At 44.3% G+C, this 26,590-nt stretch overlaps 2 protein-coding genes across 2 annotated transcripts in view; one reads left to right on the top strand and one right to left on the bottom strand.

Moving 5' to 3' along the window:
• Positions 1-26,590, top strand: part of LOC311604974 (zinc finger protein 560-like) — a 225,943-nt gene that overhangs the window by 30,966 nt on the left and 168,387 nt on the right. The window lies entirely within an intron of this gene.
• Positions 719-15,008, bottom strand: LOC311604972 (uncharacterized protein). Its single transcript, XM_084795247.1, has 6 exons — positions 14,978-15,008; positions 10,902-10,982; positions 3,918-4,074; positions 2,968-3,094; positions 2,721-2,781; positions 719-2,011 (listed from the first exon to the last, which is right to left on the bottom strand). Exons 3-6 carry the CDS (start codon positions 3,918-3,920, stop codon positions 1,036-1,038), a joined length of 1,167 nt encoding a protein of 388 aa, XP_084651373.1. The 5' UTR covers positions 3,921-4,074; positions 10,902-10,982; positions 14,978-15,008; the 3' UTR covers positions 719-1,035.

Raw genomic sequence — 26,590 nt, 5'->3', positions numbered from 1 at the left:
AATATTTGTGGTTTTACTAATCACAGAGGCCACTTTTAAGGCTTCTCTTTGTATTTCAGGATTCTCTTTATCTTCAAGGATTAGGTCCTTGAATAGGCAATAAAAGACCTGGCATCCCTATATTGGTTGCAGGACCAAGTGAGTGCAAAAAAGGTCACAATTCTCATGAAGAACTCTTTCAATTCTATTGATTAACTGCAGAGATTTGCTGAACAAAACTGGCTTAAAGTGTAAAACCTACATGAAGGGGGTGCAAGTATTCCTTTAACAAAGTAAGGTCCATCTCAAAGCAGTTGTTTACTAAAGGGAAGGGTACAAGCAGAAGTGGAATTGAAAGAAAGAGGGATATTGGTACCCTCAGATCCTAGACAGTTTGCTAGGAATAAATCATTGACAGGGCTGTCAGGGGAAGACATATATACATACAATGTGCACTTACAACTGGTTATGTTGTGATTAAATAACTGGTAAATTGTGCCCTATGGTCTCAATATTTTGGTTAACTTCTGTGCTTTGTTAATTTCATGACTTTAAAAGTTTTAAAGTGTGTTTACACCTGTACTATGGTGTGCATGTGCCAAAACTCTCTTTATTTTGGTTTCACAATGTTTACATTATGTGCTGGTGTGTGGGTGCATATACAACCCAGTGTAGGACTCAGAGAAAAACCTGCAGGAGTAATGTGGGTATCCAGGAGAATGAACTCAGACCATCAAGCTTAGCGACAGCAACTTCAGCAACTTTTATTCCCAGAGACAATTCTCTCGCTTACATTTGTGTTTCTGAGAAGGTGTGAGAACAAAATTTAGTCATCAGAATAAGCTAAAATAAACCAAAAATGGATGAGAACATAAATATCATTTTCATCTTCAAATAGATTTTATCACTCAAATGATCTGTATTCCTCAATGCTTGGATGACAATATGAAAAGAAGACACTATTTTAATGAGGGAATGGTTCTACTAATCTTACTCTGCACCAATGAGAGCCAAGTGGGGGAAAGGAATGTGTTACACACGGCCATACATCACTTACTAGTTCCTGGGGGAGTTTTTGTCAGTATGAACTTTTTCATGACTATGAAGAATACTGAGACGTGCAAAGGCTCTACCACACTGATTACATTCATAGGGTTTCTCTCCAGTATGAGTTCTTTCATGAAGTTGGAGACTAATGCGTTGCGTAAAGGCTTTACCACACTGAATACATTCATAGGGTTTCTCTCCAGTGTGAGCTCTTTCATGCCGTTGGAGAGTGCTGCGATATGCAAAGAATTTGCCACATTTACTACATTCATAGGGTTTCTCTCCAGTGTGAGTTATTTTATGCCTTTGAAGATGAGTGAGACATGCATAGGCTTTTGCACATTGATTACATATATAGGGTCTCTCTCCAGTATGACTTTTTTCATGTATTTGAAGATAACCCTTTCGCGCAAAGACTTTACCACACTGATTACATTCATAGGGTTTCTCTCCAGTATGAGTTTTTTCATGTCTTTTAAGATGACCGTTAGTTGAAAAAGCTTTACCACATTGATTACATGTATAGGGTTTCTCTCCCATATGAATTTTTTCATGCCTTTTAAGATTACCTTTAGTTGAAAAAGCTTTAAGGCATTGACTACATTCATAGGGTTTCTCGCAAGCATTGGTTCTTTCATGTCTTTGAAGAGAACTGGAGGAACTCAGCACTTTCCCACACTGATGACACTCACAACGTTTTCCTACAGACTGAGTCACACTACATGTGCGAAGTGAACCCGGAGACGCAGATGAGTTCCAAAGTTCCTTGTGTTTGTAGAGCTTTTCCCCACTGTCAGTCCTCTGACGTGATCCCACGGAAGCTGGGAAACCAGCGCCTTGTAAGCTTGTATGCCATCCACCTCGTCGTCTCACAGTGGGGATAACTACGTGTCTCCTAAGGGCTCTGGGAAAGAGAGAGGTGCACTGCTTCCTCCCATAGCCCTGAGGATCACGTGGGATGTTTCCAGAAGGACAGTTGAAATACCTATTAAAGGAAAAGTAACACATAAAAGATGTTCACACTGCATTCACACAGCTTAACTTGCTATTTTTTCATAGAAATGTGGTACAGGGAGTCAAGTTTCTCCACAACAACATCCTTGTTGAATCCAGGAAACTGCTCCTCTCACTAAACTACAGCAAGTCACGACAAGTATATGAGTAACACTAACTTCTCTATGGGCGATTTACTTATAACATGTCCTGGATATAAACTAATATGCTAATCAACATGTATGCTTTTCATGACATCAGAGCAGTATAAAACTAAGTGCATGCAGAGTTCTACAGCATGGTTCTCATGTGGCCATGGTTAAAATGTACTAGCTGTTAAGGCCCTGTCTGCTTTTCTTGTTTCTTTCTTTTTGCTTACTTTCTTTTTTGAGACAGGCTTTCTCTGTGTATCCTTGGCTGTCTTGGACTGAATTTGTAGACCAGGGTGACCTAGAACTCACAGAGATCTGCCTGCCTCTGCCTCACTGAGCACAGGAATTACAGGTGCATCCTACAGCACCGGCTTTTTCTTGTTTCTTAAAGGAATACTTTGTAAACACTAATCAGAAGGCTGACATTGAGATATATGGGGTTGTGAGCATTTAATAATCCTTACAAAGCTGGGCTTGTTTACACTATTTTTTCATTAAAACATTGTTGTACATTAAAACGTCTTCAGAGGCGTTGCACATGAAAATTACCTTCCATGTCTTCTAGAACTTTGACAATATTCTTCAATATTCTGGTCTTCCCATCTGTAGCCTAAATACAGCAAGGTAAAATGTATGCTACTGAAATTTATGCAAAGTTTAAATTATTATCTTCCATAAACAATGCTTAATTTATTCACTACATTCTACCTCTGTCAGAATCAAAATTACAGAAGAGTAACAATCTCTAAGGTTTTTTCCCTTAAGCTATAAAGTGAAGGAAAATTTACATCATTACCTATGCAAGTGAGGTTCCAGTAGGTTTCCAGCATCAGATCTTTGTAGAGATTCTTCTGAGAAGGATCCAGCAAAGCCCACTCTTCCTGAGAGAAGTTCACATGCACATCCTCAAAAGTCACTGCATCCTAAAGAATACCATATGCATGTATAGATATATAGGGCATATGTATAGAAATCCATGAAGTAGACATATGTAGGCAATAGAAGTGGTGAGATTCACTGCATTGTAAATGTACTTTATTGAATATATATTTACCTAATTACCTGTGTCAACATATTAATCCCAGGTCACAGAACTTCAAATGCAATCACTAACTCATTTTAGAAGGGAAGAGAAAAGGAGAATCACGCCTCTCATTTCTGTGCACACTGGATAGGATACGGCATTGCAGGAGACAAATACATATACACAGAGCCACGCAAACAGAGCAGCATTGCTGAGCAGATATCAGTAAAACTGTAGCAAAATTACTAACTTTCATCTGTTCCAGGGCACTGCATGCACAATGTATATATGCATACATGTAAAAAAAAACCTGTAAACATGAACAAAATTTAAGTTCTTAAGAAACACAAGGTCACTCCTGGAGGCCTGGTGAAGGGACACAGATTCCCAACTCACTACAAGGCCTGCATGGACTACATTAGGAATTCTGGACATCTTCTCCCACTCTTCCAAATTTTGGTATCATGTTTGTTGGGTAGGAGGGCATGGCCATTGCATGGTGCTTGTCAAAAGACAACTCTGTGGAGTCTCTCCTTACAACTTTTAAGCGGGCTTTGGGGATTGATTTCAGGTGGTCCCATGCATAGTATACTGGAAAATACCTTTGCTCACAGAGCCATGTCCTTCATCTAGCTTATCCAATCTAATGCACCCATTTTTGTTGTTTGGTTTTGCTATTGAGACAATAGCACACTATGTACTGTCACTGGCCTGAAAGTCACCATTAGAGCAGGGTAGCCCAGAGCTCAGAGGAATCTGCCTGTCTCTGCCTCCAGAGTGCAGGGATGAAGGGATGCTGTTAAAGTGCTGGTCAGGCTGCCTTAATGATGCTATCCTAGATCTGTCAGCACCAGAGGCAGGCACAGTTACTCAGCTGTCCTGCAGCATGGGAGCAGAGAGCAAGGGGCTATTTCCACACTCAGTGTTCAGAAGTGGGTGAGCACTAAGAATGGTTTAGAGCCTGACATTTAAAGCGCATGGTGAGGTGGCACTACAGTTTGGTTTTGATGGTGTTGGACAGACCCCAAGGTCAGAACTGAAGGGCTCACCAAATGCCTGCTTGGTCAGCATTTTAGCAAGATAGAGGTTGGAAGCCAGAGAGGGAGGAAACTGGGATTCCTAGGCGGCATTCATAAGGGTCAGGAAATACAAGGAATCTATCCAAACTTTTTCATCTTCCAGATCCAGAAGCCAGAAAGAATAAGGCCTAGTTCTTGCCCACCTGGCGGAGGAGTAGAAGTGCAGGTATAATTTAGGCCATGGGCTTCAGGTATGGCCTCTGTAACCTTCCTGCGACCTGGATTACCACCCAAACAAGCTTTGGGCCCCTCTATACTTCTCATCATGGTAGCCCACGGACTAAATTAGGAAGCACATGCTTGTTGGCTGGTGTTTGATCATACTTCTAAGAATGTTGAGTTGAGGTTTCTGGTGCTGGCATTATGGTTGCAGGACTCTCTTAGACAGAATGTTTCCATCTTCTCAGTTGCACATGGACTTAGACTTAACACCTACTTTTTAAATGACCTTATTAAGACTAAATCAAAATGAAAAAATGATGTTTCATTTTGTTGGCTCAGCCCTAGCACACACCTTTAACCCAAGATCTTTCTGTATACATGAGCTACATGAAGTCAACTCTAGGTCAAGAGGCAGAGAGAGTAACCAGCAGAAAGGAGGGATACTGACTTGAGGTATTTAGCGCATTGTGGAGAAGGAGAAAGAGCTCGTTCCTTCTGGGATGATATTGGTGTATGAAGGTCAGCTAGGTGCTTTCTCTGCCAATCTGACCTGGCACGTTTTCACCCCAGCATCTGGCACCTGAGTCTTGTTTGGTCAATTCTAATGATTGGAATTTTCTTTATAAAACATTTTTTTGTGCTCTATTGAGCCATGGCCCTTTAGACAGAGATCATTCCATCTGAGAAGAAACTGAGAAGCCAACAGATTTGGTAAGTCTTCTTGGAATTCCTCAAGGACAGTGTTAAGGCCTTAGGACCCTGTATAGTGCTACACAAGATGTAGAGGAAGAGGAGGAGGAGGAGAAAGAGGAGGGGGAAGAGGAGGCAGAAAATGAAACCTGAATGGTTTAGCTGCAATTGTCCCAGTAACAGTTATAAATATTATCATTTGGGTATTTTATACTGTATTCTCCTTTTTCCTTTTCTTTTCTTTCTATCTTTTTTTGTTTTGCTTTTTCTGATAGGCATTCTCTGTGTAACAGCTCTAGCTGTCTTGGAAGTCACTGTGTAAATCAGGCTGGCCTTCAACTCACAGAGATCCTCCTGTCTTTGCCTCCCAAATGGTAGGATTAAAGGCATGCGCCAACACTGCCCAGCTTTATGCTTTAATCTTAATAGCCTTCAGAGCTTTCTCTTGTCACTCAAAGAAAAAGTGGATAGAAGCATTAGAAGCAAATTAGAGAGACTTATAAATGAGAATAAAGATACTCAGACACACACCAAGGGATTTAGACAAGCCTTAGAAAAACTTATATGTGAAAATAAGAAAAATGCTAAGATACACACAGAGTAATTTAGACAAATCTTAGACCTATAAATGAGAATGAAACATTTTCTCAGACACAGACAGAGGATTTTAGACAAGAGCCTACCATGCCACTGAATAATGAAACTGAAAGGAGGTGGTGTAAGTTTGTTAGAAAACCAACCTTAATTTATCGAGTTACTATACAAGACCCACCAGAGATGACTGGTGACCCCAAGGTTATAATGAACAAATGGCTTCCTATAGACATGTTAGATTTGAGATTTCTTTATAAAGATTTTTTTATTTATTGTATATGAGTACATTGTCTTCATGCACACCAGAAGAGGGCACCAGATCATATTACAGATAGTAATGAGCCACTATGTGGTGGCTGGGATTGGAACTCAGGACCTCTGGAAGAGCAGCCAGTGTTCTTACCCTCTGAGCCATCTCTGCAGCCCCCAATTTGAGGATGTTTAAGGAAGTGGTTGTCTCCTAGTGTGTGTGTTCACCCTATGTGAAGCAGATTCTAATTTCAAGGGCAACTCTGAACAGAATTATCTCCCAAGACTGGAAAGATCTGGCAACAGCAATATTGTAACCTGGTCCTCAGTTACAATTCCAATATAGGAGGAAAGAAGAAGTGAAGGCCAAAGATGAGCAAAATCAGGCCAGAACTATTGACTTTTCCCAGGATCAGTTGCTAGCCGAAGGTCGATATACTGATTTACAAAGGCAGGTGGAATTTGATGATTACACCTTGGCACTATGTCTTCTAACAGCTTTAAACGTTTGAGATATGGTTCAAGAATCGGAAAATAAGTCTGGGTCATATACTAAAATTATACAAGGCCCCAAAGAAGCCTTCACTGATTTTTTGCAAAGACTGACTTCAGCTGTAAATAAAATAATACCAGTTTCGGGAGTCAGAAAAACACTAATTGGATCTTTGGCTGTTGAAACTGTGAATTCGGAATGCAAAAGTTTGAGTAGACCTTTAAAGGCAAGATCAACACCAATAGAGAAATGGTTTAGAGGTATGCCTGGAATTGGACCTCAAGCTCTAAGGGTAATATGATAAGACAATTTCTAAAAATATTAGGAAAAATCAAAATGGGAGCTCTTTTAATTGGGTTAAGCAAGGTTGCTTGCAAAGGTATTCTAGGCAAGGCCTTCCTAGACACAATGATTTTTTTCCCCTCAAAATAATCCAATAAGAAAGTTTCAGCCTTCTGGAGTACGCTATAAGTGTGGTAACCTCTGACATTGGACAAATGATTAAGATCAACCAGGGATAGCCAACATAACCTTATGCCAGTGGAAAATGCTCTGTAGCCCCTCTCACAGGCCCTGACATCAAATTCCATCCAGTCTTTCCCTGTCAGCATAGGAGAAACTCATCCACAGAGCAATTAGAAGATTTAGTGCCTGCTGCTAAAAACAACACTGCTCTGCATGGAACAAGGGCAGAACAGTTTCAGCGCATAAAGCAGCTCAGGGGAGACCAGAAATTAACAATTTTGGCAAACTGCTATCAGTGACCAGAGACCTAAACTGAAAGTACAAATAAACAGCATTGAAATTCAAGGTTTAGTAGATACAAGAGCAGATGTAATAATAATTTCACCAAGAACTTGGAATCCAAAGTGGCATCTTTGGGCGGTATGTATTCAGCTTCTAGGGATTGGAACTTTATTCACATAAAACAAAATATAAGAAGGGCTATGTGTACAGGGCCAGAAGAAAAATAGGAAAATTAAAGCCCTATCTGGGGATGTGACATGTTTCAGCAATTGAAAAGGCTGATTAACATTCTTCCAATCTCAGAAACAAATCATAAAGTACAGAATTCTTCTGTTAAAAAAAATAAAAGGTATTATCAAGACAGTCAGAGAGTGTGCAAGTTGTCCATAGGTAGGACATGACAGGTGCTGGTCGTTCAAAGGTACCAACTGCCCTACCTTTGAAAATAATTAACTAGGCATGAAAAATAAAAACCATAGTATTTTCAAATGACAATTTATGAAAGGCACAGTTGCCTCATAGGCATGAGATGGAAACTGGGATTTCTTATACCACGTGTCTTAACTCTACTTTAGAACATGGAATAGACTGCGCACTGCCTAATGGCCCATATGTCATGGATCTCAGCTTTTGAGATTTCTTCTTAAATAAACAGGATATTTTATTTTTTGGTATTAAAAAACACATATAAAGAGATTTAAAATATAAATTCAAAGAGGTACAATAGTTCAAACTTGTTTTCTAAATAGCTAATAAAAGAATTTGAGGCTAATATAAAACAATTCAGCAGAATGGTGGTGGCCCATGCTGGAAAGCAGAGACAAGCAACTCACTATTAAGTTAGTTGTTTTCTCAATTCTAGAGTTACAACGAATAGGGCACTGTACTATGTGGCACACAGCAGCTTCCTCTGAGATAATTTTTTGTCTTCTTTGGTTTTTATTTGTTTGTTTTTGTTTTTGTTTATGGAGTGTGTGCGAAAGGGCAGAAAGCAGATATGGAAAGACAGGGAGATGAGTGAGGTTGTGGTGCACATTAGAAAATCACAATGACCCAATAATACTTTCTTGAGAGCACAACGGGACTTTCCACTTGGTGCAAACCTCCAGCTAGTTAATTCTTCAGTGGCACCACTCTCCCCCAGTGCAGCTAATCCTCATACACTCCTTCCCACTCTCCACCTAAGGACCTCCCGTCTCTCAGTCCTGAACCTCACGGTTGCCTTCTTCTCTATCCTCGGGGACACTGAGTCACAAAATGTCTTTCCTTTCATCTGGACTGTATTACCACAGGGGTTCCAGGACAGCCCACACCTATTGGACAGGCTCTGGCTTCATATCTAGTCTCTTTGTCATTCCTGATAGAAACTTACACACAATGCAGATGGACTTCTCTGCAATCAGTGTTACATGTTAGCAAACTAACATCTCTATTCTTCTAAATTTATTGTCCGGCTGGGGCTACAGAGTCTCACTGTCTAAGGGTCAACTATCCACCCCTCAGATCATCTACTTGGGATTACCTACTACTCCAACCCACAAGTCCAACACCTTGGATAGAAAACACCTAATCCAGTCCTATCTCCCAAACAGGAGATTTTTTAAGTCAGTCCTAAGAATGCCTGGGTTCTTACACTGCAAGATCCCCTCCTTTTCCCTCCTCATCACCCTCTATATGACCCAGCCCTTGGCCCCTCACATCAGCCCCTTCTCAAGCCCATGACCAACCTCTTTCAGAAGCCCCCAAAGGCCGTTCTTCAGTCAGGTCTACACCTCCCAGACCTAAGCCATTCTTTCACCCTCTATGCAACCAAGAAGGAGGGATGCGCCCTTGGGATCCTAGGACTCTGACCTTTCTGTGGACCCAAGGTAAACCCGCCAAAGGTATAAGACCTGGTGACGAGCACTCTAAATACATGATTTAGCAACTGCCAAGCTTCTTATTCACAATCCCCTCCCCCCAAAAACATTTTGGGTCACTATCTTCTCTTTGCAATTCTTGTCCCACCTATTGATATTTAAAGGCTTATAAGCGTTGTTCCCGTCTTTTGCGCTCCCTCCCTCCCTCTCTCTCTCTCTCTCTCTCTCTCTCTCTCTCTCTCTCTCTCTCTCTCTCTCTCTCCAGGCAGCACTAGGTAGCAGGAGTCACCACTCTTACTTTCCAATCATCCAACCCCTCAACCTCTCAACAGTTCTTCCTGGACCAAACAGAAACCACTCTTTATCTCGCTCTTGCACTGAGACCTTAGAGGAACTATGCCCCATCCCTCACACATACAGGAAGGTTCGTTACTCCAAGCCATCTGTACATTGCACAGACAGCAACTCATTTTTAAACCTGCAGCCCACCCCTGAGGATTTGCATTTCCTAAGGGCTACCACTGCGTTTTGTTAAATCTGTCCATCATCAGATGCCCCATTTTCCTACTAAACAGGCTAGAGGCTCTTTCCCACGACCTGTCTGGCAACTTAGCTTTACCCATATGTCCAAAGTTAAGCATCTTAGGTTCCTCCTGGTCTTGATGGACAGCTTCTCAGGGTGGGGGGAAGCACTGCAACCAGCAACTATAGGGCCCTAGACAGTCTCTGACCTTTTCCTGAGAGACGAATCCCCACCTCCCTCCAGTTAGAAAATGGCCCTAAATTCTCCTCCGAGATTGCTCAAACCCTATCGAAAGCCCCTGACTTCTCAAGTTCATACCATCCACAGTCCTTGGTAAAGCTAGAATGAACTAAGAGCTCCTGAAACTCTTTGTAGAACTCTCGTAAGAACTTCACGTCAATCGTGTTAAACTCCTACGGCTGGCGCTCCTCAGGCTAAGGGCTCTCCCCGAGTGACCTCTTTCCATCTCGCCATCTGAGCTCAGGTATGGACAATGGGCTCTGACCTGTGTTTCACCCAAACCTTCGACTTCCCTGATCGCTTACTCTTACTCCCTCCTGCACTCAGCCATATCTCCTCCCTCCTATGGCACCTGCTGCCCACTAGCTACCCGCTCTCAATCACACTCCTGTCCACGCCCAATCACGGCTAAGAATCAGGTCCTTCTCTCCCTCCAGAACAATGTCTCTCACCTCTTGATTCTACATGGAAGGGCTGGCCCAAGGCTATTTCTGTAACCCACACAGCTGCTAAGTCTGAGGGTCTCTCTCACCGGATTCATCTATCCATCATCAATCCCTTCACTCCTCTCCCTCAAGATAACTCCCTTCCTACATGTCAAACCCCAACAGGGCCCTGCTCTCTTAACTTTCAGAGAGCACAAAGATCACCCACCTTCTCCTCAGTTCCAGAAGGGTGAGGCTTCACCCCAGCAGCCATGCTGGACTCTAGTGGATTGCACATAGATTTTCCTCCTCACCCTCTTGTCTGCTTCTGTCCAGAGTAACTCTTACATGTGGAGATTTGAACTCAAGACCTGCACCACTTGTAACAAATGGTCTTTCCAAATAGGGCTAGGAAATAGAGCACAGCAGGCTGACAGGAGCTAATTACAGTCCCATGTCCCCAATGTCCACATCACCTTCAGTTACTGACTGCACTGCCTACTTCCTCTATGAGCAGGCCTAAGACTGCTGTAAAGAGAGGACAGAGACACATGGAGGGCGCCCACACTGCTCTTAGCGATGCCATCTGTCACATGTCCATCCCCATTCTGATTCCCTCCACTAGGGACCAAATGAGCCCTTTACCTCCACATGATGAAGCCATGGGGTCCCAGCTGGGAAATGGGTGTTGCTGAATAGCTCCACCATTTCCTCAACACCTGGTACCTTTAAAGCATGAGTAAAACCAAGAGAAAATATTTCCTGAAATACTCAATGTCTGGAGATAGGGGAGGTAGAGGAGTTGATTCAACATCCTCCCAAGTCATAACCTCTTTAACGTCTCCTCTCCTGAGTACACACATCCATCACTTTATCTCCTGCCTCAGGTTCTGACAAAAGCCTAGATGTTCATGACATCACCTAACCTGGCTACTTTAGGGATGCTGGATGCTGTGGCTCCTGGTACCAGCTCACAACTGTGCTTACAGCCTTGAGCAGAACCTTGGCAATATTCTTACCTCACAATTGACCAACAGCACCATGTCCTGTTTCCAAAACTCCCGGCCCTTTTTTTTATTGCCTTTTTGGCATAGCAAACTGCTGTAAAGCATCTAGGACACATTTTGTAGGGTACTTACATTTCTTAGACTGCAATACAACCTTAGTCCTTGAAAACCCATCCCATCCCATCCCAGAAAACACACTATGTTTTCTGTAGAACTCAAGTCTACCAGCTGCTACCTGCTGGTTGGCCGGCTGTTTGCTCTCCTCACCAACATTGGGTTGATACATGGAGAACCACACATATTTTTTCCACTTGTGGACTGAAGAGCCACCTAACATAATAAAAGGGCAGTTCAAATCTTGCTCCTTCGGCCTGTGACAGCAATAACTGTGGTGTCACCACTGGTACAGTTGGACTAACAACACCACTAATCTTGTATTATCATTTTTCTTCCCAGTTCATTGAGGACTTCCGACAGTTGTCCCAAACCATGCTCAGCCTACAAGGACAAATGACATCTTGGCCACAGCAGCACGACACGACTGACCTGGAATTAAATCTTCTCACAGGCTCGTACTAACTGCACCCTGCTTTACCACTTAGTTCGCCACCATACTCCAATGGTAATTTCAAAACGTATCTAATCAAACAATTAATTAGCCATAGTTATAAGACGGCCAATTGCTAGCAACTATTTTGACTGTAAAACTCCCCGAACCAGGAGCACCAGTCCTACCTGAGCAACCAGAGAACTCTCCTGAGGATTTAAGACTCATTCACTACCTCCCAATGACCCAGAATCCAGGACACTGGTGGCTTACAAGAGATGACCAGGTAACTCTCCCAGGAGAATTGGCACACAAACTAATTGGGATGCAGGGAAAACCTGGGGTCTCCATGTCTATGAAAACTCTAGACTCGGCTTTAAAGATAAAGGGCTCCTGTTTAATATTTGTTTAACCAGCAAGATCTTAAAAGTTCAAGGAGAAGAAAGGCCTCTAGGTTCTAAATAAGTGCTCAAGTGCTGCCCCTCCCCCACCCACCCCAGTTTACCCCAGACCCTTAGGGCCATTATCACCCCAGCTGAAGCCACCACAGCAGGAACCACATGCAGCCCACATTTCACCCCAATTCAGGTCCACTGGAGCTTTGAGAGGCAACTTACCATGTCCTGAATCCCTCCAGACCAGACCTCAGGGATACTCGCTGGCTGTGTCTGGACACCAGGCCCCTTATGATGAAGGTATTGCCGTGTCAGGACACCTTTCACTAACAGCTGAGGTGCTAGTCTGCAGACGGCAGCAGTCAGGGAAAGGCAAAAGCACCTTACAGGAGACACCAGGAAGACTCCCCAGAGCTACTCTCCTGTCTGCCACAGCCTTCAGGTCCCGGCCACCACCGGGGAGGTTGTTGCACCTGAGAACACCTGGTGAGCTTGTGTGTGGGGTGACTACTTGTGTTCAGCGCTGCTCTGAATGACCCTGATGAATCCTGTGTTTCAGCACCACTGGTCCCTAAAACAATTCACTGCCCCGAGGAAGAAATCTATTCTGAACTCGAGCCATCTACAGAAAGGGTAAAAAGAGAGGTTGTTACAGCCACCCTTTTGTCATTCCTCCTAGGATTAAAAGTAGCAGGAGCCATGGGAACTGGGACTTCAGCTCTCATATTACAAGATGAAAGTTGTAAGTTCTTAACGTCAGGCATAGATGCAGTATAGGACAGCTGGAAGAGTTACCGCTCATTTCCAGGAGGCTCTGACCTTCCTGGCTGAGGTAGTACTAAAAATAGAAGGGGCCGAGACCTCTTATTGCTACAACAAGGAGGGTCGTGTGTGGTTTTGGGAAAAGAATGTGGCTTCTACGTTGACCACTCAGGGGTAGTTAAAGACTCTATAATTTCATTCATCAAGAGGCTCTAAGACAGGAAATTGGAACGCCAACAATCTCAGAGCTAGTGTGAGGCCATTTACAACTGGTCCCCAGTTGACAATGTGAGTCTGTGGTCTTGCAGGGCCACTTCTGATTTGGTTACTGCTGCTCACATCTGGTCCCTGCATAATCAACAGGTTAACACTGTTGTCAGGAAAAGAATCAACACAGTACAACTGATGGTCCTTAGGTCCCTGTATCAACACTAGACCCATCTAGAGAGACGCTCCTTAGTGTCCAGCCCTGTAAATCCGCCTGAAGTAGTTACAAGAAAAGGGGGATGTGGAAGCCTCGCCATGGCGACTCCATCTTGTCCACAGACTCCACCTTAGGCCTGTCCACTTGAAATTTAAAAAACTATGTCTGGCTTGGGGAAGAAAACCTTGTTGTTTCTATGTTAATTGATCCTGAGTAATTAAAAATATCTTACATTGGTTGGAGAAAAACTTGCTACTTGTCTCCTTACTCTTGGTCCCCTGGCTAACCACTCTGCTGTCAGCACCGTCTGGGTCTTTAATTTTCATCTGACTGGATTAACAGTGGGGCCCTGCATCTTAAACTAAAAAAGGATGAGTCCAGGATTTGACTCATTCACAAAGACCAGTGGGGAATGTAACATGGCCCCAGACCTTCTCAGACCTGACTCCATGATGGCAGAACCGTTCAGGCTGTAAATCTCAGCACACACAGCACCAACTGCCAACAATAAAAACAAAGGCTGAGTCGTCACAGTCCACAGTGCTGGGAGAGGTGCTGCTCGTTCTACCCTTGCTCCCTGGCTTTCATACTTCCCCCTGTGGCTTACTGATCTTGTTAGCGGAAGTTCGTCAACCCACAGCATGGCCTTTGCGCCTAAAGCTCGCACTGAAACAGGCCCAGGGCTACACTGGGCTGGGATCCCCTTAGCAGTGGCTGAGCTAACCTGGGGTAGAAGGTAACCACGTGGTTCACTGCCATCTTGCCTATTGTGTCTATGTCATATTATGACAATACAGAACTTGACCTACAGATTCAGCAAAAGTCTAATCACGTTTGCCACAACAACGGAAAACTGATGAGAAAGGTGATGATGAATAAGAAATGATCAACGCAAGATTGTTTTGTTTTGTTTTGTTAGTTTTTCGAGACAGGGTTTCTCAGTGTAGGCAAGATTGAACAAATACTAAACACAGTGACATCCTCTGACTTCAGACTTCAATTATAACGGCAATAGAGAGTGTACTGTAGCTGGGCAGTGGTGGCCCAGGCCTCGAATCCCGGCCCTGGGAAGGTAGAGGCAGGGGGATTACTGTGAGTTCCAGGCCACCCTTGTTACACAGAAAAACTTAGTAACACAGGTGCCTGGACCCCCGCGGCATCCACATGCAAATGTGTTAGTGACACAGACTTTCCACCTGCACAGAATTAACTGCACACGGATCCTGCACCTGAGTGTCCAGTGCCCAGCGCAGAACTCCTAGAAGACACTAGAGAAGCCAGGGCTCTGCGAGGCAGCGAGTCCGCCTTCCCCTGTCACAGTAAAAAGCAGCAGGGAGACCACTGCACGGTCATGGCACAACAGGGATGTTCCACACAGGGCTCTGCTCCCCAGGCTCTGAGCGACCACAGCCAGAGCACCTAAGTCACCTCGAGGTCAGGCTTCCGCCTGGAGCTGCAGCGCCCTCTGGGGAACAGGAGGAATCATGTGGGCGGCCGATCTCGCCGCTGGTTCACGTGGCCCGGGCACTAAGTTCACACCGGCTCCCGCGGATCCTCCCTGCGTGGGGACAGCGATCCCAGCTCACCATGGCGGGGGTTCGTGGCTCTCCTCAGATCTCCCTGCAGAGGACCACAGCGCGGGAAGAACAACCACGTGCCTGTTTCTCCAACGGTCTTCGCCTGGAGGACCGGAAGTGCCCTTCCCATTCTGACTGGTGGGTCCGTGTGGACGCCCTGATTGGCTAATGAGGCTTAACTGACAGGAGCTTCTCCCTTAGGGACCAAGTACTCTGAAGGGACAAAACACAGTGATTCAAGTTCTGGCTTCCACTCCAGGAAAAACAAAACAAAACAAAACAAAATAAAACAAAACAAAACTGTCTCACACTCGCGGAGTTTTGCATTGCTCCTGGCCTGCAACGTCATCCATGCACTATTCTTGCACTCAGTGTTCACTTCTTGTAGGCATTAGGTGTCTAGTGTACAAAGATCAATGTGCACTGGAGTGATCCCCCTGCCTCAAAGCCAGCCAAACAACAAAAACAACTTGGTCTATGACACCAAACACCAACAATTATAGGGTAGTGACCAGGGTAAGCACGTGGAATGGGAAAACAGAAATAAAATGTCTGGCCAGACGTGGTGGCAGACCCCTTTAATGCCAACATCTAAGGAGGCAGAGGCAGGCAGATGGCTGTGAGTTCAAAGCCAGCCTGGTCTACAAAGTGACTCCAGGACAGCCAAGGCTACACAGAGAAACCCTGTCTCAAAAGGTCAAAAGATACATATATATATATATATATATATAATGTTAAGAAAGGTTATTAAGATGCACAGCTCTGATGCACTTTATAGGTGGAGAATGAGACAGTTATCAGAAAGATGATTTAGCAATGTTAGCAGAAGAACACAGAGTGAACCTCAGAAGAACCTCAGAGTGAGCACACAGCACCCATGAGACTGCTAACCACAGACTCTCGGGCTGAAGAGCCTGGTTCCTTGGCTCCTTCAAGAAGCTTGGTCAAGCATCAGACCAGACCTCCCCAAATCTCCCCATAGACAGAACCCAAAAGTAATGTTCCCTTGGTGCTTTTATCAGGGCATCTGAGAACGTCTTGGATAAATTTGGTTCCCAAAAGGCTCACCTCCAACCTAAATGTGTTTTTACATATGTCCCTTAACATGTGACAATGGAAACAAAATTATCAATGAGTGGAAAGAGAGTTGACAAAGAGAGACCAGAAGAGATTAGAGCTGAAATCTACCTAATAGAGAATAAGAAATTATTAATGACACCAAATGGGCATAGTGGAAACACTGTGACCTAAATAACTTCTTCAAAGACAACAGACACTTGTTGCTAATTTCCCTAAAGCTAAGAGTGGTGGTCCAGTCCTGGAATCACCACAAGGAAGGCTGAGGCAGGAGCATGACAAGTTTAAGGCCTGCTATGACTACAGACTGTGTGGGCAAAATATTTGGGGGACTTAACCAGACCCTGGCTCAAAATATGTTTTTGTTTCAAGCTCAGTAGGCAGATGCTGGCCAACAATTACTGCCAGCTATTCTCTACCCCAAAAAGGATTAAAGACACTACAGCCAATAGAGTGAAAATGGGTGGATTAGAAGGGAGAGCCATGGGAGGAGCCAGCTAGCTGGCTGAGTGAGTAGAGACACTTTCCTCCAAGTCTGAGGCCCTGAGATCTATAACCGGGAGAGATGCCGCACTTCCAACTAGTCCTCTGACACCCACATGTGTGCTGTGGCATATGTCTTTACAAATGTCTCAATGGCACGAATCACAATGTTCAAAGTAAAAACAATAGAAAAAACCAAAACTAGAACAACAACCACAATAACAAAAACCCAGCAAAGACAGCCTGCTGTGTTAGTACAACCACTGACTAAAATAGAACTTTCACCACACTGTCAGGATGATTATAGGAAGCAAAGAACTGTTAACTTCTGAAGGAGAGAGAAACATGGATTCTGTTTAGATCACAGATGCGGGACGAGAAAAAGACTTGTGAGAGAGCAGGTGATGTTTATCCCCTTAGGAGTCAAACCACGTGTGGGAGAGATTGGTTATTAAGCAGCTGAAAAACATCCTTGAACAAATTCTGAGAAGAAGTATAAAAATGAGCCAAAAACAGGAGGCGGGGCCTTTGGAAATTTAGGACAGTTTTGGCTGTTCATTGCTCCACCTCAAGATGCTCCTAGAGAGAACCGAGAAAGGGAAGGCTTCAGGGCTCTGGGCTCTGGTTGAGGTTCCGAGTTCTGGTTGCTCAAAGTTCCAGCAGAAGAAACCATGCTGATTATGCCAGGAGAATCGTTCCTCGGAACTGATATCCTTTCCGTTTCATTACTGTATTCTTTAATCTCATTTTCCTATTGTTGAGGTTAGTCTGCTCTTAAGTGAGGTACTCATGCTTAATAAGTTCGTAATAAAAATATGTTTGCTAAGAAAATTGAGCCTACAAACTTCCCACTAAGTTATCAAGTTATTTCCTGGAAATACTTGTCTCCAGTGCTTTTCTGTGGTTGGAACACCCTGCTCTACCCTCAATTGGCAAAGAAGTGAAAACCAAAGAAAGGAATACAGAAAGCAAAAAAAAAAAAAAAAAAAAAAGAGAGTAACACAATGAGTGATACTCATGGAGGATCTGTCTGATCACACCCTTAGCAGCATGCACCAAGGTCTGTCTCTGTGGTGTGAACTTTGCCTCAGGCCTGCTCAGGCAATGTCTACACAGCATCTGTAGTGAAGACTGAGTCTCTTCTATGACCATCAGCATTTAAGCGAGTTTCTTTTTATCATAACAGTTTATTGTGGGTCCTTCTCACATCGCTGGATCTGGGAACTCAAGAGAGGGCTGTTTGCCACACATCTGAGCAGTGACTCCCCAAGGAGCCAAGGTGCTGGGTGTCACGTATGATGAATCCTCCACAGTGCTGTCCTGGGCCTGTGACACTTATGCATGATACTGGGATCTCCACCCTGGCAACCAGCCATTACAACCCTTGTACTATGAATATGGCCCAGGCCCCGGGGTGCTTGCCCGCACGCCTTCCATCTGACAGACCCGCTCTTGGTGATCACATTCAACACCCAGCAGCAGCAGCATGCTGCACTGTCTCACAGCCGCCATATTCTGGACTTGCAAAACCCAGGACAGGCCACCCTTTCCTGAGGGCTATGCACGTAAATCACCCTGGGGACTTTCTTGCCTGTCAGGTGAAGTGACACTTCGTTCCCTTTGTCCATGACTTCTGTGCTCCTAGGCGACAGGGAGTGGTATGAGGATGTCCTTTGGTGACCTTTATTACACAAACATGGATATTTTGCCTGCATGTAAGCCTGTCGTCATAGACTGTGAAGTGCACTTGCTGGTTAGAATAGGCTGATTGAATCCCCTGGGACTGGAATTACAGGAAGTTGGTGGCCATCAAGTGGGTGCTGGGAATTGAACCCCAATCCTCTGGAGGAACAACTAATGTTTTCGACTGTTGCAACATCTCTTCAGCCCTGGTGGAAGATCTCAAATCAGCCTGCAGTGAAATGTTGTACCCTAACATTCCCTCTCATGTAGCTCCTGGGAATCAAAATACAACAGTAAGTGTCTGAATCAAGACAGAAGAGATGGTTCATCGGGTTTAGAGCACTGGCTGTTCTTGCCAGAGACCAAGTACCAATTCTTTGCAACCACATGGCAGCTCACAACACTCTGTAATTGCATCTCAGAGGACCTGAGACCCTCTTCAAGCCTTTTCAGGCCACTACATGCATGTGGTCCACCATGTCCATGCAGTAAAAGACCTATAAAAATTAAAAATTAAGATCTTTTTAAAAAATTTCTAAAAATATTTTTTATTTAGTTTTTAATTTATGTGCATTGGTGTGCGGGTGTCAGATCTTGGAGTTACAGACAGTTGTGAGCTGCCATGTGGCTGTTGGGATTTGAACCCGGGACCTTTGGAAGAGCAGACAGTGTTCTTAACCACTGAGCCAACTCTCCAGTCCCCAAAGTTAATTATCTTAATAAAGAAAGAATCACTTCTATATCTCTGGGGAGAGAAACATCCCAATTCATTACAAGGCCTCCTGAGAGGGAGATGGAATTCTAGGCCAGGCTTGCCACTTAAAAAACAACCATTGTGGCAGAGCTGGGCGTGTGAGTAGGATGGTGCCTGTGAGGGTCAAAGGCATCTTTGAGCAGTCTCTCCTTACAGATTTTTGGTAGGTTTTGAGGTTTGACTTCAGGATGCCATGTGCACCATGTGCCTGAAAGAACCTTTGCTCTCTCAGCCTTGTTGTTGCTCAAGCACATCCAATACAACACACGTTTTTATTGTTTGTTGTTTGGTTGTGTTGTTGAGATAGTCCTACACTGTGTGTTCTCGACGGCCTCAAAATCAGCATTAGACCTGCCCAGCCCAGAACTCACACGAATCTGCGTGACTCTGCCTTCAGTGCGCTGGGATTAAAGGGCTGCTGTTTAAAACACTGGGTTGTACATAAATTAATTTATATGATATTCTGGACACTCTGGAATTCTTAGCCAAAAGTGACCCTTGTGAGGGTAGGGTTGGATGCTGGTCCCCACTGCCTTGTTTACTTGGGAGGCAGCAGAAGCTATTTCAAGGTTGACATCTGGAAGATGGGAGGATTAGATTTGTGTTTCGAGAACTCCAGCCCCATACAATTGATCAGGAGTTGGTAAGGCCAAACTCTGGATAAAATGATTAAGGCAGATTTTAGTTTACTCCTGAGATGGGAAAAAGAATCCACTGAGACTGACCTTAGCCTGAATTTGTCGAGGTGACTGACGAGAAGAGTCCCTGGCATTGTGGGCAATGTGAGCCCAGTGAAGGCAGGAAACAGAACTGTGTGAAAAGATGCTTAAAGGATGATGGGCTTGGTGTCCTCAGGAGGATGGCCACCGGCATCCTGATGGCCACGAACTCATTCTCATCTGATGGCTTCCTCTGTGTGTCCTTGGCTGTCTTAGACTCAGATTGTTTGTAGACCAGGGTGACCTAGAACTCACAGGGATCTGCCTGCCTCTGCCTCACTGAGCACAGGAATTACAGGTGCGACCTACAGCATTTGCCTTTTCTTCTTTCTTTTTTTTCTTTTTTTGAGACTTTGAAACTTGACATTGTGGTATTGACATTGAGGCTGTGAGCATTTAATAATCCTCACAAAGCTGTGCTTGTTTATACTATTTTTTCATTAAAACACTGCGGTTCCGTTAAAACATCTTAAGAGGCATGCATGCACTGGGTTACACATGAAAATTGCCTTCCATGTCTTCTAGAACTTTGACAATATTCTTCAATATTCTGGTCTTCCCATCTGTAGCCTAAAATATAGTAAGATAAATGTATGCTACTGAAATTTATGCAAAGTTTAAATTATTATCTCCCACAAACAATGCTTAATTTATTCATTACATTCTACCTCTTTCAGAATCAACATACAGAAGAGTAACCATCTTTAAGGCTTTTTTCCATTAAGCTAAAAAAGTGAAGGAAAATTTACATCATTACCTATAGAAGTACGGTTCCAGTAGGTTTCCAGCCTCAGATCTTTGTAGAGACTCTTCTGAGAAGGATCCAGCAAAGCCCACTCTTCCCGAGAGAAGTTCACATGCACGTCCTCATAGGTCACAGCTTCCTAACATATACCATAAGCATGTATGGACATATAGGGTATATTTGTGTAAATATATGCATTATACATAGGTAGATAATAGAAGGAGTAAGATTCACCCCATTGTAAATGTACTTTATTGAATATATATTTACATAATTGCCTGTGCTCACCATATTAATTCCATGTCACAGAATTTCAAATGCAATCACCAAGTTGTTTTAGAAGGGAAGAGAAAAGGAGAATCACGCCTCTCATTTCTGTGCACACTGGATAGGATACGGCATTGCAGCAGACAAATACATGTACACAGAGCCACGCAAACAGGGCAGCACTATTGAGCACTATCAGTAAAATTCTATAAAATTACTAACTTTTATCTTCTTCAAGGCATTGCATGCACAAAATGTATATACATACATGTAAAAATCCCTATAAACATAAATAAAATTTAAGTTCTTAAGAAGCACAAGGTCACTCCTGGAGGCCTGGCCCAGGACACAGGACACTCACTACAAGGCCTGCATGGGCTACATTAGGAATTCTGGACCTCTTTTCCCACTCTTCCAAATTTTTGTTATCATGTTTGTTGGGTAGGAGGGCATGGCCATTGCATGGTGCTTGTCAAAAGACAACTCTGTGGAGTCTCTCCTTACAACTTTTAAGCGGGCTTTGGGGATTGATTTCAGGTGGTCCCATGCATAGTATACTGGAAAATACCTTTGCTCACAGAGCCATGTCCTTCGCCCAGCCTATCCAGTCTAATGCACCCATTTTTGTTGTTTGGTTTTGCTATTGAGACAATAGCACACTATGTACTGTCACTGGCCTGAAAGTCACCATTAGAGCAGGGTAGCCCAGAGCTCAGAGGAATCTGCCTGTCTCTGCCTCCAGAGTGCAGGGATGAAGGGATGCTGTTAAAGTGCTGGTCAGGCTGCCTTAATGATGCTATCCTAGATCTGTCAGCACCAGAGGCAGGCACAGTTACTCAGCTGTCCTGCAGCATGGGAGCAGAGAGCAAGGGGCTATTTCCACACTCAGTGTTCAGAAGTGAGTGAGCACTAAGAATGGTTTAGAGCCTGACATTTAAAGCCCATGGTGAGGTGGCGCCATAGTTTGGTTTTGATGCTGCTGGAGAGACCCCAAGGTCAGAACTGAAGGGCTCACCAAATGCCTGCTTGGTCAGCATTTTAGCAAGATAGAGGTTGGAAACCAGAGTGGGTTGAACCTGGGTTTTCTAGGAGGCATTCATAAGGGCCAGGAAATACCCAGAATCTATCCAAACTTTTTCATCTTCCAGATCCAGAAGCCAGAAAGAATAAGGCCTAGTTCTTGCCCACCTGGCTGAGGAGTAGAAGTGCAGATATAATTTAGGCCATGGGCTTCAGGTATGGCCTCTGTAACCTTCCTGCGACCTGGATTACCACCCAAACAAGCTTTGGGCCCCTCTATACTTCTCATCATGGTAGCCCACGGACTAAATTAGGAAGCACATGCTTGTTGGCTGGTGTTTGATCATACTTCTAAGAATGTTGAGTTGAGGTTTCTGGTGCTGGCATTGTGGTTGCAGGACCTTCTTAGACAGAATGTTTCCATCTTCTCAGTTGCACATGGACTTAGACTTAACACCTACTTTTTAAATGACCTTATTAAGCCCAAATCCAAAGAAAAATGATGTTTCTTTTTGTTGGCTCAGCCCTAGCACACACCTTTAACCCAAGAACTTTCTGTATACATGGGCTACATGAAGTCAACTCCAGGTCAAGAGGCAGAGCAAGTAACCAGCAGAAAGGAGAGATATTGAGTTGAGGGTATTCAGTGCATTGTGGAGAAGGAGAAAGAGCTCGTTCCTCCTGGGATGATATTGGTGTAGGAAGGTCAGCTAGGTGCTTTCTCTGCCACTCTCACCTGTCAAGTTCTCACCCCAGCCTCTGGCACCCGAGTCTTCTTTTTTCAATTCTAATGATGGGAATTTTCTTTATAAACCAACATTTTCATGCTCCACCTTGGGCCATGACCCTTCAGACAGAGAGATCACTCCATCTGAGGAGGAACTGAGAAACCAACAGGTCTAGTAAGTCTTCTTGGAATTCCTCAAGGACAGTGTTAAGGCCTTAGGACCCTGTATAGTGGTACTCTATATGGGGATGAGGGGAAGGAGAAGGAGGAGGAGGAGGAGGAAGAGGAGAAGATGGAGGAGAAGATGGAGGAGGAGGAGGAGGCAGAAAATGAAAAGCTAAGGGGCTTAGCTGAAATTGTCCCACTGACAATTATGATTACCATTTGGGTATTTTATAGTGTATTGTCCTTTTCCTTTTTTCCTCTTTCTTTCTTTCTTTCTTTCTTTCTTTCTTTCTTTCTTTCTTTCTTTCTTTCTTTCTTTCCCTCCCGTGTTTCGAGTCAGGCGTTCTCTGTTTATCAGCTCTATCTGTCCTGGAAGTCACTCTGTAATCCCTCAGGCTGGACTTGAACTCACAGAGATCCTCCTGCCTTTGTCTCCCAAATGCTAGGATTAATTGCGTGCACCACCACCGCCCAGCTTCATGCTTTATTCTCCTCCCCCCATGCTTTATTCTTAATAGCCTACATGGCTTTCTACCGTCACACACACACACACACACACACACACACACACACACACACACAAAAAAAAAAGTGGATAGAAGCCTTAGAAGCAAATTAGAGAGACTTATAAATGAGAATAAAGATACTCAGACACAGACCAAGGGATTTAGACAAGCCTCAGAAAACACTTGTAAGAATAAGAAAAATGCTAAGACACACACACACAGGAATTTAGACAAACCTTAGACCTATAAATGTGAATGAAAAAATTTCTCAGAAGCAGAGGATTTTAGAAAAAAGCCTACCATGTCATTGCATAATGAAACTAAAAGGGGATGGTGGAAGTTTGTTAGAAAACCAACCTAATTAAATCTTGGGCTGTTGAAACTATAGATTCAGACTGCAAAAGGGTGAGCAGACCTTTAAAGGCAAGATCAACACCAATAGAGAAATGGTTTAGAGGTATGCCTGGTATTGGACCTGAAGCTTATAAGGGTAATCTGATAAGATCATTTCTAAAAGTATTCAGAAAAGTCAAAATGGGAGCTCTTTTAATTGGGTTAAGTAAGGTTGCTTGCAAAGGTAGTCTGGGCAAGGCCTTCTTAGACACAGTGGTTTTTTTCTCAAAATAATCCAAGAAGAAAGCTTCAGCCTTCTGGAGTACGCTAAAAGTGTTGTAAACTCTGACACTGGACAAATGATTGAAGATCAACCAGGGATAGCAAACATAACCTAATGCCAGTGGAAAATGCCCTGTATTTCCATACATTTCAATAATACTTTCTTGAGAGCACAACGGGACTTTCCACTTGGTGCATGTCTCCAGCTAGTTAATTCTTCAGTGGTGCTACTCTCCCCTGTGGCAGCTAATCCTCATACACTCCTTCCCACTCTTCACCTAAGGACCTCCCATCTCTCAGTCCTGAACCTCACGGTTGCCTTCTTCTCTATCCTCGGGGACACCGGGTCACAAAACGTCTTTGCTTTCATCTGGACTGTATTACCACAGGGGTTCCAGGACAGCCCACACCTATTGGACAGGCTCTGGCTTCATATCTAGTCTCTTTGTCATTCCTGATAGAAACTTACACACAATGCAGATGGACTTCTCTGCAATCAGTGTTACACGTTAGCAAACTAACATCTCTACTCTTCTAAATTCATTGTGCGGCTGGGTCTAGAGTCTCACTGTCTAAGGTCAACTATCCACCCCTCAGATCATCTACTTGGGATTACCTACTACTCCAACCCACAAGTCCAACACCTTAAATAGAAAACACCTAATCCAGTCCCTCATGGTCCCATCTCCCAAACAGGAGATTTTAAAAATCATTCCTAGCAATGCCTGGGTTCTTACACTGGAAGGTCCCCTCCTTTTCCCTCCTTGTCACCCTCTCTATGACCCAGCCCTTGGCCCCACATTCAACCCCTTCTCAAGCCCATGACCAACCTCTTTCAGAAGCCCCCAAAGGCTATTCTGTCGATGCCGCTCCCGTCCAGCAGGAAAGACACCAACACTGGGAACTCTTCTTGCAGCAGTTTTTTATTCAGGATCCCTGACTATCGGAGTGACCCCGGGAAAAGCTCCCACAGAACCTTTATAGTGTGCCTGTCCTATCAGAAACTGCCACGTCGTCACTCCTGGTTGGTGCATTTGGATCACGCTACCTCAAGTTATGTCTTGTTTGAATCACGACACCTTATATCATGCCTTCAGGCATGTACATAAGGGGCTTGCTCACTGCGCATGGGCACACGGTTTACTCACTGCGCATGCGCAAAAGGGGCGCACTGCACATGCGCAAAAGGGGGCGCACTGCGCATGCACAAAAGGGGGCGTATTGTGGTGGAGAAGCAGCAGGGGCACTGCTATCTGTGGCTCTCCACAGTTCCCCCTTGTTCATTAAATTTTGAGCAAGTGGCACAGAGAATGCCTGGTAGGTTGTCCCCCCTGCACTGGAGAAATAGGCTGACAAGATGGTTGAACATTGGCCATATAGCCCATCCACAATTTTTTCTTCTTCAACATCTTCTTCTTCTCCTCCCTCTCTTTATTAGAAAAGGAGGTAGATGGATCCATCATATACAGGTGAGCTTGGGTCCCTGAAGGGAGCGGGCATTAACCAGAGGGGGGAAGCATTGACCTGATCCTCCTGGGGCCACATTGGCCTGTCAAGATGTCTTTTTGAGGAGGAGAGGGGGGTCCTGATCTGCTGTCTGTGGGCATCCCCAACATACATCGAACAAGACAGTTTCCGACATCAACCTCTATGCAATCAGGTTTACTTCTCGGGGGACTCAGAGTCGGACAATCGGGTCCTCCCCCTGCGGTACCTCGTCCTACACCCCTTGCAGGTGCCCATGCCTTACGGCAGGCAATATCTGAGTATATGCCATTCTCACCATGCCAAGGAAGGGGAAACAGAAGCACATTAATGTCATGGCCTTGGTCCGCCAAGTGCACGGAGGATCTATACCCGTCACTGACTACTTCTCTATCATGCCAAGCCACCTTTGAGGAGATTGCCCAGCCTCTAGTGCAGAAATAATAATCTGAAAACATAAGTTTCCCTTAAGGGGAAAGCCCATATTTTCTGTATCAGGTGAAATCTCTTGTTAACGAAACATTGGTGGTGAAGTTTCTTGGGAAAATTGCAGTTGTATGTTTTGGAAAACCCAACAAGGTTCCCCACCTATACTCAGGCTGTGTCATGGAGCCCAGAATGTTAGTAAGGCCTTGCAATGTAGTAGAACCACGGCCAATTAGTAGTCCCACTGTGTCTTTTGCTAGAGGGCCAGTGAAATCAGTGGCTACCAACTGAGGCCCCATTTGTGGGGTCAGTAGTGGAGTCTGATGGTGAAACAGAGGTCGAGGCCTGCGCTCCCTCTAGTAGCTCTCTGGGGCGTTGCCATTCTATGGGAGAACGCAGACTCAGCCACTGTTCTGGAGCTCTGGTCTCCTCCATCGCCCCATATATTTGAGGGCCCTGAGGATGAGGGCCCCGTGTCCCGTTTTTTGGCCGTGCTCCCCTAAATCCTGCTGCTAGTGGTTGACCATTAATGTCTTTTATTGACCGACATTCATTAGCCCAATGATTTCCTTTCCTGCATTTGGGACAGAGGCCAGGTGTACGTGGAGGAGGATTTTGACTATTCTGATTAATCCCCCTGGGACACTGGCATCTGAAATGTCCTTATTTGCCACACTTGAAGCAATTTTGAGGACCAGAAATTCCATTTCTATTCCCTCCTTGGGCTGCCTGCATCACGGCTGCAGCCAATCTTGCATTTGATAATGGTCCTCCTATCTCTCTGCAGATCTTTAACCACACATCTAAAGATTTATGTTTGTATGGATTTATAGCTTGTCTACACTCCTTGATACATTGCTCAAAAATAAGTTGTTTTATCAAATGCATTGCAGTATCTGGGTCGCCGAAGATTTTTCTAGCGGCATCAACTAATCTGGCCACAAAGTCGG

This window comes from Acomys minous (assembly GCF_964271855.1).
Source record: "Acomys minous genome assembly, chromosome: 9".
NCBI classification, from domain to species: domain Eukaryota; kingdom Metazoa; phylum Chordata; class Mammalia; order Rodentia; family Muridae; genus Acomys; species Acomys minous.
Note: the sequence above shows the minus strand (reverse complement) of the source record. Positions and strands in the feature narration are given on the sequence as shown.